Raw genomic sequence first — 13,027 nt, forward strand, 5'->3', positions numbered from 1 at the left:
TGCTGACTTTACTTATTATTTTTCTTCCTTATTTGAATAAACTAGTATCTCTCTTGGTGATAAAGTTTTGCTCATAAGGTAGTAAAGACTGATTTTTTTTTTCCAGTGGAATCAATTCCTTAAGTAAAGGTGAAAGAAGAAAAATCCTATTTCTAGACTTCCAGAGCTACTATGTTTTCAGGCTATCATCACTGGCCCCTGGAATATAAAAACATCTTCCTAAGAATCATCGCTCCATTTCCTGGTCTTCTTAATCTTTTCAACTCTTGTCAACAATAGCTTGCCAACTTTTCTAGAACTACTCAGTGGCATATACCATCACTAAGGTACCTAAGAGGTACCTTACTACCTTATGTACCTCTTAGGTACCTTAGTGATGGTATATGCCACTGAGTAGTTCTGGAAAAGTTGGGTACCTCTTAGGTACCTTAGTGGCCCTATTTTGTGGCTCTCCAGTGCTTATAACATCAAGTCCAAACACCCTAGTCTACATTCTAGATCCTGCCCACTCTGAGGTACCTTATGTACCTCTTAGGTACATAAGCCTCACTACCTTATGTACCTCTTAGGTACCTTAGTGATGGTATATGCCACTGAGTAGTTCTAGAAAAGTTGGGTACCTCTTAGGTACCTTAGTGGCCCTATTCTGTGGCTCTCCAGTGCTTATAACATCAAGTCCAAACATCCTAGTCTACATTCTAGATCCTGCCCACTCTGAGGCCCATCATCTTCTACCACGAACAGCCTTATCCATTTACTCCAGTGTTTCCTACAGATTTTGTATGTGTACCATGACACAAAAGTTTGGGCAACTCTGAGCTAGAGCTCCCAGTGTAAATTATTTCAAATATTAAACATTCATTAAGTGCGACTACAAAAACAAGATATCCTAGCTTTTTCATGCTACATATGAACATTTCCTTCATGCAAAGTGTATGTGTGATTTTTCAGGATCTAAATAACTAGGGTACATGCTGTCCTTTTGGCCTTTACAGAGTTACTGAGGATGAAAGAAAGGACTAAATGACTTGGCACTTAACCCACCAAGACATTTGAACAAACACTGAAGGCAAGAAAGAAATCAGCCTTGTTGCTGGGGACTAAGGGAGTCTCACAGCCCCCTGGTTCTAGGCCAAAAGAATGCAAAAGAGTAAAAGCCTCACTTCCAACTTCCAAATGGGCTTTTGGCAGGAGAAGGCCCTCCATCTCTGCCTCTGTCCCACTGGCTCCTCATCAGTCCTTAAATCTCAGATTAGCTGATATTTTCTATAGGAAATTGTCCTTCTTCCATCAAGACTGGGTTAGCTGCTATCCTACATGGCCCCCATGTCACCCACTGGTTCTCTAAGTGTATCACTATGGCTCTGGTCTAAAATTGCCAGGACTCCATCTGTCTTTTCTACTAGACTCAAGCTTCTGGAAGTCAGACACTTGCCCGTGTGCTTGTCTCTTAAGGAGAAACAAACCTGAATGGCTTCGGAAGCTCATTTTCTCATTTTGGAAGCTTAGCAACAAGCTGGCTCAGCAGGTCTGAGTTGGCTTAGTGGAAGAGCAAGCTGATATTAGCAACTGTGCTTTGGAGGCTCCCACATTATAATGAGACCATTTGCTGCTCCAGGAAGCTCCTATAATTACATAGTTTCCTAGAGCAGAGCTTCTCAAACTCTGATGAGACCCAAATCACCTAGATTCAGATTCAGCAGGTCTGGGCCCAAGATTCTGCATTTTTAACCAGCTTCCAGGTGATACTAAGGCTGCTTGTCCATGCACCACATACAGTGGTAAGGGGCTAGATGTTTCTTTTCTCTGTCTCACTACAAATATGGATAGTGAAACAGGGCTTGGGTCCCTCTCCTGGAACCCTCTGCATTGTATGTTCAGTCTTGCTCTGCCCAGCCTACCCTTGCCTCATCTGGAGGTGGATGAGAACTAGGAGGATTGTGTGCCCTCTGCTATTTCTCTGATTGTAAGTTTTCCCACATGGTGCCATGAGGTATTTGTCTGTGGCCTGTGACAATGCCAATGCTTTCCCACTGACTAGCACAGGGCTTGGTAGATGACAGTCACCATTTGTGGTGTAAATGTTAGAACCCTACCGCTTGAATAAGAGTAGAAGGCCAGCAAGAATGTAATCATTCAAAGACTACCGAGAACCAAAGGATTAACAATATAAATTAATCAAGGACATGCTCTGGGATAGTTTTAGAGAAATGTGCTTTTTTTTCTTTGAGGAATAATTTACATTTCAGTAAATAGATAAATGAGGATGTCTGTTGGTCACATGTGTTCCTCATCTTTCACCTAGGGATCACACAGGTGTAAAGCACTAACCAGAAAGGCAGGGGTGACGAAGTAAGACATTTCCTTGTCCCTTCTATTTGCTAGCAACTTATTGTGAAATATTCTGTGACTCTAAATCAATAAGGAGGAACCCGGGGCTCCATTCACTTGATATAACAAATAATAAGAAAATTTAGTTCTATATTATCGCCATTTTAAATGGGGGAAGGCGGGGAAAGAGAGACAGACAGACAGATGACAGACAGATAGACATGTAGGTGATAAGAGAGAAGATACTATTGCCCAAGGGCGAGGTGAAGAGGGGGCATGAAAGACCAAAAGGCAAGGAGAGAGGGCAAGAAAGAGTTTATGACTATATCGCTAGGTAGGTTGACAGATTCAGTCCAAACCCCAGTGAGACATACCACACCCGGATTTGGAAGGATCTGTCATGCATATAATGCAGTATCTCTTTGTCTCTCCTCTCAAGGGATCCTGAGTGATGAAAGGCAACTTTTTATATCCTAATCTGGTCCCTATAGCCTTCTCCTCCTATCATTTTACCTTTTAGAAAGCAGAATTACGGTCTTCAGGAAAAGAGAGGGTAGGAGCACTGCTGTCTGGAGGAGGAAACAGGTAGGATACAGTGAAAATGTCTAGAAATCCTCCAAGAATAATGGAAAAAGTTGCAGTCAAAGGCAAGACTCCAACAGCCACTTAGGAGTGCTGGTTTGGTTTATGCTTCCCCAAAGGTAAAGCACTTTTGGCTTGGGGATTTCGCACTTGGAGCACGACTCCAGAAGTTCTTATGCAAAGTCTCACCCCTCTTAGGGGGACCCGGCAAAGATGCCACTTCTGCCTATTTGCCCCATGTTCATAGCCCCATGAGGGGTGAAGTCAGAGTGCAACAACCCCAGCTGCTTTGCTCTCTAATGTCCCACAAGACATGATAATTTACCAGTGCCCCACTGCTCAGCAGAATCACAAAGATAATAAAGCTCTCAAACCAGCTGTGTTTCACTATTTGGTAGCAGGTTTTCCGCAGTTTCCACCAAATGATCCAGGGGGACTTTCTCTTGTTCACAGTACAGCATGGGAAGCAGCAACCCAGGCCTGCAAGGAATGAGCATCGCAGTAAGTGTCTGTATCAATAGTGTCTGTAGTAAACTGCCTTAAAAGCCCAACTCTTCACCCCTCCCCGTACACATGCCCCTTGCCATGTGACTTTGCAATTCCTCCCACTAAAGAGGTGGAGTCTTTTTCCAACTCCCTGAATCTGGGCTCAGCCATGTGACTTGATTTGGCCAATAGAGCAGAGTAGAAGTCACAATGTGCCACTCTGAGCCTAGGCCCTGAGAGGCCTTGCATGTTACCACGTGCTCTCCTGCGCCCTCTCCATTAAAAAAGATGTATTCAGGTCAGCCCATTGGTTCCATGGGAAGAGGACAGACATGTTGCACAGAGCCAAGTTGCACAGTTAAGCCCAAGCTAGCTCAACTGTCTCCCAGTCAATACCATTCACTTGAACAAAGCCAGCCAAGATCAGCAGAGACAACAACCAGCCTAGATAAGATGAACCATGCAGACACATGTTTATTATTGTATGCTACTGAGGTTTTGTAGTTGCTTGTTACGCAGCAATGTTTTTGGCAATAGTAAATAGTGTCCTAAGGACTGCAAAGAATGAGCATGGGTTTTGTCAACCACCCAAACCATACAGGAAAGAATGTGATCAACTGTCAAGATGCTTACAAAGAGCTAAGCATTTGGTCTCAACACACACAAGGCTTCAGCATGAATCGCATCACCCTCTTCAACTTCTCTCCTCCTCACCTCCTCCCATTCTGTGGTTGCTTACTTCATGGTGATTACAACATTCCACTCCTTTTCTCATTATCTTCCTAGAGCCACTGTGAGGTCACCTCACTCTGCCCCTCACCTCCCTCCCTCTTTCAGAACATTAATAAATTAATTTTCCTAAAAATCTGTTTCTTTTATTGCACTATTCTTTTCTTCTAGAAACCCCACTTTCTTCTCCATATGCACTGCTGACATCCTGTACGCACCTCAAGGACCGGTCTAAATGTAAGTCAAGAGAAGGGTAATTTATCCCTAGCCTGACCTCTGACTCCATGGGCAGCTTTAGGGCTGTCAAACAACCTGGAATGAGTTTAAAATCCATTCTTTCTGAGTGCAGTCTAGTCTCAAACTTATGAATAAATTAAAAATTTTTTAGATTTATTTATTCATTTGTTAAGTTACTTATTTATGTATTTATCAGCATTTGTTGAGCCCATTATCTGGGCCAGGTTCTATTCGCACACAAGCGATATAATATTGATTAAGTCACTACCTTTGTTTTTAAAAACCTCATGGGGAAGACAGACATGAATAAATTTCCCATAATGAATACAGAAAATAATGAAAGCACATAAGAAAGAACCACTATATCCACTCAAGGAATCAGGAAATGCTACATTTATTGATTGCTTATTATGTGCCAGACACTCTTCTAAGTGACTTACGCTCATTCATTTCGTACCCCAAATGACCCTTTGCAGCAGGAATTATTATTATACTTATTTTAAAAACAAGATACGGATTGGCTAAGGAAATCGAGCAAGCTACAAGCTAGTAATGAGAGGCCAGAATTTGAGCTCAGGCAGTCTGGCTCCAGAGATGAAGTTCTTAACTACAGTGCTACCCTGCTTCTAGAGAAGACTCTTGAGGGATGAATTGAAGGCCTGGCAGGAGCTCTAGTCAACCCTAAACTTATAGTCAAGTTCTCTTGGTATGTGACCTTGATTATATCCTGACAATTGATGTACTGGGAACTATACAAAGTGGCAGATTTATTGGCCTGTGGGCTTTCTAGGAAAGTTTCCTGGAAATTTCTACCTTGGTTGTTGGTCTGTGTAAGTTGAGCCTACCTGAATCAAGAATGTCCTGAAATTCCCCCACCTGGACCTGAAAATGGCCCCAAGAATCTATGCTTCTGTTTCTAGTAGAAGTAGAAAGAAGGCATCTATCAAAACCACAGAGCTTTAAAGAATAGCAGAATCTCATCCAAACATTCTGTGAACTGGATGCAGGAATATTGCCACTTACCTTTGGGCAAACATCTCTCTGGCTCCTTCTGGAGAACCATTTCAGGTACCCGCCTAAAGGGATCTTGCAGATCGATGGTGCTACATTCTGAGAATACACTGATAGCATCAGACTTCTGCACATCAGAACAAAGGAAAGGAAGAATCACTGACCAACACCCTCTCTCACCATGGTTGTACCTATACCTCACTCTGTGACCTTTGAGGTATTAAGCTAACTAGGCAAAGGCTTGTAAGTATGAGGAGCATTAAGAAAGCGTCCCTCTTGTTGGTCCCTTTCTAAATACTCTGACCAGCCCTGACTTCAGGGGAGAATTCTCCAATTGTTCTCCCCATGTGAAGACACAGTATCTCAACATTTTCCTCCCTACCAATTATACCCCTGATCAGCTGCCTAACTCCAACTAGGGAATCAGGTGATGAGGAGAAAAGCTACCTTACTGAGATTAGACTTTTCAGCTATCCCGACTCCTAAAATAATAGGCCTACGCCAGTAGTTCTTAATCATTTTGCCCTCCAGGAAATATGTTGGCATATGTAGAGACATTTTTGATTTTCACAACTGAGTAATGCTACTGGCGTCTAGTGAGTAGAGGCCAAAGATGCTGCTAAAAATCCTACAGTACACAGTACAGCCCACCACAACAAAGAATTATCCTGCCCCAATTGTCATAGTGGAGAGGCTGAGAAACCCTGGCCTAGACCTTTGCTTAAGATGTGATTTCAGAAGTTTCACTGCACTAATATTGATATTTTTCTGGGAACACTCTGGGAAAATTACCTTTCGGGGATTCTGTACTGACAGATAAGCATCGTCTTCTGAGAACACATCAATTTCCACATTCTGAACTCTTGGGCTGCTGGACTTGGCTTCCTGATGGAGCTCATGGGCCTGATACAGAGAAGCTCAGAATAGAATTAATATTCCCTGGACATCTCACTTGAGACAAAATGAGTTTGAATTATATTTGGTTTTGTTTGTCAAGAAAATTGTGACATTATTTCTTTTCTTTTTACTTTTTAAAACTGCTTCTAGAGAAACTCACATAAAATGAATCTGGGGAAATTACTATAGGAAACAGATAACAAAATTTACTCAGAGGTCATGTAATCAAAATAATATGGTTCTAGGACAAAATTCACCAAAGAATTTAGAGGTAAGACTTACTGTGTCTTTTCAATTCAATGGCTAAATATTAAATTATTTAATAAATGGTAAAGGTATAATTAGCTTTCTCTGTAAAATTAATACAATGCCAGAATATAGTAAAAATAAAAACTGTAATTTAGATATATAAATAGATGAGTAAAATTGTTAAAAAAAATTTGGAAAATATTTTTTTCATCCTTTTCTGTTTAGCAAAACAGAAAACCAAAAGGCATAAGAAAAATATGAAATGACATCACTACATAAAAATAAAAAATAAATTTTATCTGATGACTTACAGGACTATCCAAAAAGGATGTGTGACGTCACACTTTAGTGAGGGTTTTATCTGAAAATCTATGTGAAGATTCCTGCAAATCTGATACTGTAAGGTCACAATGTAAGAATATTTCTCCCTTTCAATATATGCAATAACACACAACACACAAACATACACACACACACACACACACACACACACACACACACCCCATAGGTAAATATACTTATGGACCAGGAGCAGAACAGAAATATAAAGTAGTAACAATTTCAAGCACACAGAAGTTAATGATGACTAAAAGTACCCCATGTGAGGAAGGGAATCACAGCTATGTCCAGGGCTTGAAACGTTCGACTGAGTTGAATTTCTTGCACTTAAGAGAGAAAGCCAATATGAGCTGTGGCCAATGTGTAGAATTATGATTATACAAAGTTGCATAACTAGGGAGGCAGGAGGAAAAACAACCACAGAAATAGGACCTGGGCAAAGGTACCCACTGGCTCAGTGACTGAATGGGCAATAGGCCTAGTATCACTACTTGACAAGAATTCCAAGTTGGCAATATAAGACTTGGTTCTGAAATGGATGCCTTAGAACGGTCCATTGAAGACACCACAGAACTTAGCCTGCAAAGAGTGACAGATCTTCCCACCAAAGGTGAGTTTTCAAACTAACACTCCAAAATATATAAGAAGACAAACACAAAATAAGTAGTCCCTCCAAAATTAACTACTGAGATTTACTCAAGAAAAAAAAAAGTTACATAATAATCTGAAAGTATCTTTAAAACTTCTAAGTTAGGACTTAATAAAAATATAGAGAGAGTTTCACTTCCTGGATGTCAGCATAAGGAGCTCTGTGGACATGGTCCCCAGGGAAATAAGCATAAGTGGTGAAAATATTTTTTAAAAATCATTTAAAGTCTCTGGAAATTGTCTTATGGGTATACAGCAAATGAAGAAATATTCATTCACGAAAATCTACAAAATTCAGTAATAATAGCAGGAGTCCATGGAAGCTGAGTCATGACTTGCTCTCTCCTTCCCTAGCCCCCCACATCAGTTTGATGGAAGCGCTACCCTAGGTAGATGAGACCAAAAAGATGGGGCTCCCTCTACCCTCAGCTTTCAATCAAAGGATATGCATGTCACCAGGAGGTGCAGGTCATGAGCTTTGATTTATTCCCTCCAACACTGAGTTGAAAAGGCTAAATTCCTGGTGAATGGAGCCAAGATATTGGGCTCCCTTTTTCAATCCAACCTTTTTAAAAATATTTTTTGTGTGTGACTTATTCTTTGACTTGTTGGTTATTTAAGAATGTTTTATTTAATTTCTACATATTTGTGAACTCTTCCCTCTCCCCCTCGTTCTTTCATAGAATCTTTCCATTTCCCCCCCCACACACGCTTTACCAATACATTCCTAAAGACCAATTTATAGCAGTTCCGTCTACCCAGCCCATCATTTCCAACTATGAAGAAATCATTACAAGGCATACTAAAAGGCAAAAAACACAGTTTGAAGAGACAGAGCAAGCATCAGAACCAGATTCAACATGGCAGAGATGTTGGAATTAACAGACCAGGAATTTAAAACAACTATGATTAAAATGCTAATGGCTCTACTGAATAAAGTAGACAGCCATTTAAGCAGAGAGATGGAAAGTCCAACAGAGAATAAAAAGGAAATGTTAGAAATCAAAAACATCGTAACAGAAATGAAGAATGCCATTGACGCGCTTATTAGTACACTGGGCACAGCTGAGGAAAGACTCTCTGAGCTTGAGGATATCTCAATAGAAACCTCCAAAACTGAAAAGCAAAGAGAAAAAAATATGAGGCGGGGGGGACCCAAGACCTGTGGGGCAACTACAGAAGTGCAACATACGTGTAATAGGAATTGACAACCCTCGTCTCCCACCACTCCTCAAGCATGACCCTCAGCTGATCCCTACAGAGACTGAGGTTGTTCCTACCACTGTCTCTCTTTCTACGCTATTCACTTCACTTTCTACACTCCCTTTCCTCATCTTACATTCAATCCAAATTATTTTAGGGCTCAACCAAAGGCATCTGATTCCCATTGCCCCAGCCCACACTGATCTTGCCCCCTCTGAACTCCTCTGACACATCCCATCTGTACCATATGTACAAGACCATGATTAGGACAAGCCCTGGGATGAGCACATGGGTACTGAGGAGTGGCCACATTTTATACCCTTATTATTCCTGCATGAAGCAACCAGTGCCCCATGGCAACTGTAGCTCGGTTCAACCCCTAAGTCTATGTGCGAACCTTTCATACCTGTTTTCCAGCCTCAGGTTGTGTGACAGGCTGTGCGTTATCTTCCTCAGGAGATTCAATGTCATCTTCTTCCTCGGCGAGTGGGGCCAACCAAGTCCAATCATGCCCGACAACCAAGGTCTTTGGTGCAGAAGTTAGGACACTGAACTCCTCCCAGGTCTCTGGGCCTTTTTTCACTTCTGTGACCAGGGGAATGACATCTTTGCTCTCTGCAGAAGAGCCTCCTGCCACCTCTTTCTGCTTTGGTAAGTTTTGCCTCCTGTACCGCTTGCAACAGAAATGCTCAAGAGTATGTAGCATAAAACAAAAAGCCCGGTGGAACCGATCCAAGGCTAACTGGACTTTGGTTTTCTTGGCCTCTCCTTCTGAGTTCCCATCTCTCTCCTCATTGCTAAAGGAATTGAGCAGCAAGGCAATGAAGAGGTTGAGTACCTGGGGAGGGGCATGGAGAATGAAAAATTTAGCAAAGGAAAGGATACGGTAGGTTTCCAGAACAACTATTCACCAAGACCCCAAACAAAATCAAATGAGAGTTCTCTCCTTCTATTTCTCAAGAAAGTTCATCTATAAAATAAGTAAAAGGAGAGACAATTAAGGAGTAATAGAAATAGCATAAGACAAAAAAAAAAAAAAAAGGAAGCGAAAGGGTACAAACAGCTAAAATCTAGTTTATCTGCATATAAGCAATATGTAGAGTCTGGCTAGGGTAGAGCAGAATGGTATAACCATGTGGCAAAATCAGAAGTGTATATTCTTGGGGAATTGGACAGAATCATGAGCTTGGATTTTTGCTGGAATTGCCCACAGGGATATGAGACTGATGCTTAGACCACTGTGGGGTCCTCTCCTGTTTACACAATTTGAGAGATGCTGTACTTTAAGCAAGATCTTCAGGTCCCGCTGCTCGATCTGCACTGAGGTGTTGGGGCAGAGCCAGAGGGGTCAGACTCAAATCTCCAGCTCTTCTACTGAAGCACATATCACTTTAAATTCAGATCATCTAAACAGCTTTCTACTTAGGATTTTTGCCTACACTTAAATACCCCTAATTCATCTTCTTTATCTCTTCAAACTCCTTTTTGTGGTTCTCGCCAGCTCAAAAATACCATTCTCAAGTACCATACGTTACACAAATCCTTTCTTAATGCTCCCTTCCTACTCCCACTGGTGATACCCTGCTCTTCTGATCTTCTGTATCACTTACTATCTAGCTACACTACTTATTAAGTACTTAAGATAAAACTATCGTGTGCAGGCACCTAATTATGTTTGCACCACAGCCCCAATCCGATTCTGAACATCCTGTGTGCTCAGGCATCCCTGCATGTCTCCTGTCCCTTCAGACCCCCACTGGTGTATGCCTAATTAGCCTCTCCATAAATACCCATGGTTCCAGCTGCAAGTAACAGGCTCAAGACAGCTTAATAAGAAAATGTAACATAACCAGAAATTTGAAAATAAAACAGGGAACCAGTTATGAAATGAAGATAGGCTTGTTCCACCTTTTCACTCTACCTTCCTCAGTGCTAGCTTTGTCTTAGGCTGATTTTACTCACAGTTGCACAATGTTTGTGGTTCTGCCAGGAGTCAGTCATAAAATGGCCTAGAGGGAGTAAAAGGGCCTTTTCTCCCCTCATCCCTTCTTCTTTTTAGAATAAGGAACCTTCCTCATGGACATCCCTTTACATCTTATTGACCAAATTAAGTCACAAACTCCTATCTCAGCCAATTATTAGCAAAGAAAATATGACGATTTTATAATAATTACCCGGAGCAGAATAGCTATTGGGGCATCAGTCAACATGAACACCAAATTCAAACACAAATTATTAATATCATATAACATTAAACTTATTATACTTAGAATAAGAATTTCACTAGTGAAGTGTTTCAAAAGAAGCCAATACATTTGTCTAGTCCACAGATTTCTTTTAAAGTCTGAGACACTCACCACGAGCTTTCCTATCACCATGATCAACAGAAAGACAACAATGCACAGCTGTGCGTTATCGACGTTTTGCATACACTCCCACATGTTTTCGATCCATTCCCCACAGAGGATGCGGAACACCACCAGAAAAGAGTGATAAAAGTCCCCCATGTGCCAGCGCCGTGGACACTTTTCGGAATTGAATTTAGAGCCGAACATCTGCATGCCGACTACTGAGAAAATAAAGACCACAATGGCCAGGACCACGGTCAGGTTTCCCAGGGCTCCAACGGAGTGGCCGATGATCTTAATCAGTGTGTTTAAAGTTGGCCACGATTTGGCTAACTTGAAGACTCTTAGCTGTAGAAACAGACAATGAACAAAAACAGAAGAAAAGCCAGTTAAGGACAAACTCTACCTGTTCGCCTGTAAAACAAATGATATATTCCCAAAACACAGCGTTAATGGTTTTCAAACATCTTTTCAAGGCCAAATCCATCCTGAGCATAGTTACCAACTCCATGTCCCAATCTGATACTCATCTATATCTATTTTTTGGTTTTAAAAATGGAAATATTTTGTTCTAATTATATTTCAATGATAAAAACTTTGGGATCGTGATGATGGAATTGAGCATACAGGTTTATTACATAAAATATATACCAGGAGTTAAAAACTTGGGCTTGAGAGCCAAATCCATCCCATTGACCATTTTTGTATGGCCTCAGAAGTAAGAATGCTTTTTACATTTTTAAATGTAATAATCAAGAGAAGGATATTTTATTACACATTAAAATTGTCTGAAGTTCAAATTTCCACCTTCATAAAGTCACACTCATTTGTTCTTGAATGTCTATGGCTACATTTGTGCTACGATGACAAAGTTGAATGGTTCAACAGAGACCATATGACCTGTAAGGCTGAAAATATTTACCATCTGGCCTTTTACAGAAAATGTTTGCTAATTCCTGCATTATATAACTTAGGTTGCGAGTCTGAATCTAAAATTTATGACAATGAGTGTCATATGTTTTGTAACCAGGAGAGAAAAGGCAAACAGCTACTCACAAAAAGAGACATTTTTTTCCATGGAAACCTACAGACATTTCAAGAGACAAAAGCATTAGAGAAAACACAGAAACCAGTTTTATAGGTTATTTCTTATAGTAACTTTCAATGTAAACCAATGGTTTAACTCCAAGGTACAATGTTGTTCAGTTATCAACTATTTAGGGGTGGAAATATTGCAGGTCAGTAAGTCTTATGTCCCAAGAGAAGGACCATCACTGTCTACTCAGAGTGGAGCTAGGAGAAATTGTGGTTTTAGTCGCATATGCAGACAATGCCACAGAGTTTCTTGCTTCAGTGCGTGGCCAAAATAAGCCTAAACAATAGTAAAGTAATGTAATTTTGCTCACTTGAGTACCAATAAAACTTTAGGAGAGCAGCTTAACAATGCCTCGCTTTGAGCAGTATGATCTCCTAACATATCCCAAGTATAAAATGTTTACTTAGGTAACTGAATCAAATGTCTTACTCTATAGGCTTAGAAATCCTATCCATGTCAAATTAATATTTGAAAAAGGACAAAAGGCCATCTTTTGTGGTTTCCTAATTCCCCTCTCAGATGTGATTTCTCTATAGCTTCTTATCTACACCTCTCGTGGGCTTGGTCACACTTTACTTTGCCTTGTGGTCATTTCTGGTTCTGTCTTGTGAACTGCAAATTCCTTGAAAACAGTGCTTTCCTCATCTCTGAGCTTTCCCTTGTGTCAGCTCATATCAGGTACTCTGCAAATGTTGTGAGAATGCCCGCAATGGTTAGTGGATGGAGGGCAAAGCCTACAGAACAGGAACGAGGCACTGATAGCAGTGAGGAGGGACTTGTGAGACAGCATCTGCTGGCAGCACCCATCCCTTCCTGGGATCTGGAGTCTAAACCACCTTGGTGAGCCCAGAGGTGATGGTGCCTGGCTCAG

General features: G+C 41.0%; 1 protein-coding gene across 1 annotated transcript in view; it reads right to left on the bottom strand.

The window, feature by feature from the left end:
* The window catches only part of SCN11A (sodium voltage-gated channel alpha subunit 11), a 66,883-nt gene that overhangs the window by 22,284 nt on the left and 31,572 nt on the right, over window positions 1-13,027 (bottom strand). The window contains exons 13-18 of the mRNA XM_011355179.1: window positions 11,467-11,474; window positions 11,070-11,408; window positions 9,119-9,550; window positions 6,169-6,279; window positions 5,389-5,503; window positions 3,239-3,393 (exon numbers count right to left, since the gene is read on the bottom strand). Of these exons, the coding sequence (XP_011353481.1) occupies window positions 3,239-3,393; window positions 5,389-5,503; window positions 6,169-6,279; window positions 9,119-9,550; window positions 11,070-11,408; window positions 11,467-11,474 (1,160 nt within the window). The remainder of the gene's footprint in view (window positions 1-3,238; window positions 3,394-5,388; window positions 5,504-6,168; window positions 6,280-9,118; window positions 9,551-11,069; window positions 11,409-11,466; window positions 11,475-13,027) is intronic.

The sequence above is a fragment of the Pteropus vampyrus genome, unplaced genomic scaffold (genome assembly GCF_000151845.1).
Source record: "Pteropus vampyrus isolate Shadow unplaced genomic scaffold, Pvam_2.0 Scaffold1, whole genome shotgun sequence".
Classification (NCBI taxonomy): Eukaryota; Metazoa; Chordata; class Mammalia; order Chiroptera; family Pteropodidae; genus Pteropus; species Pteropus vampyrus.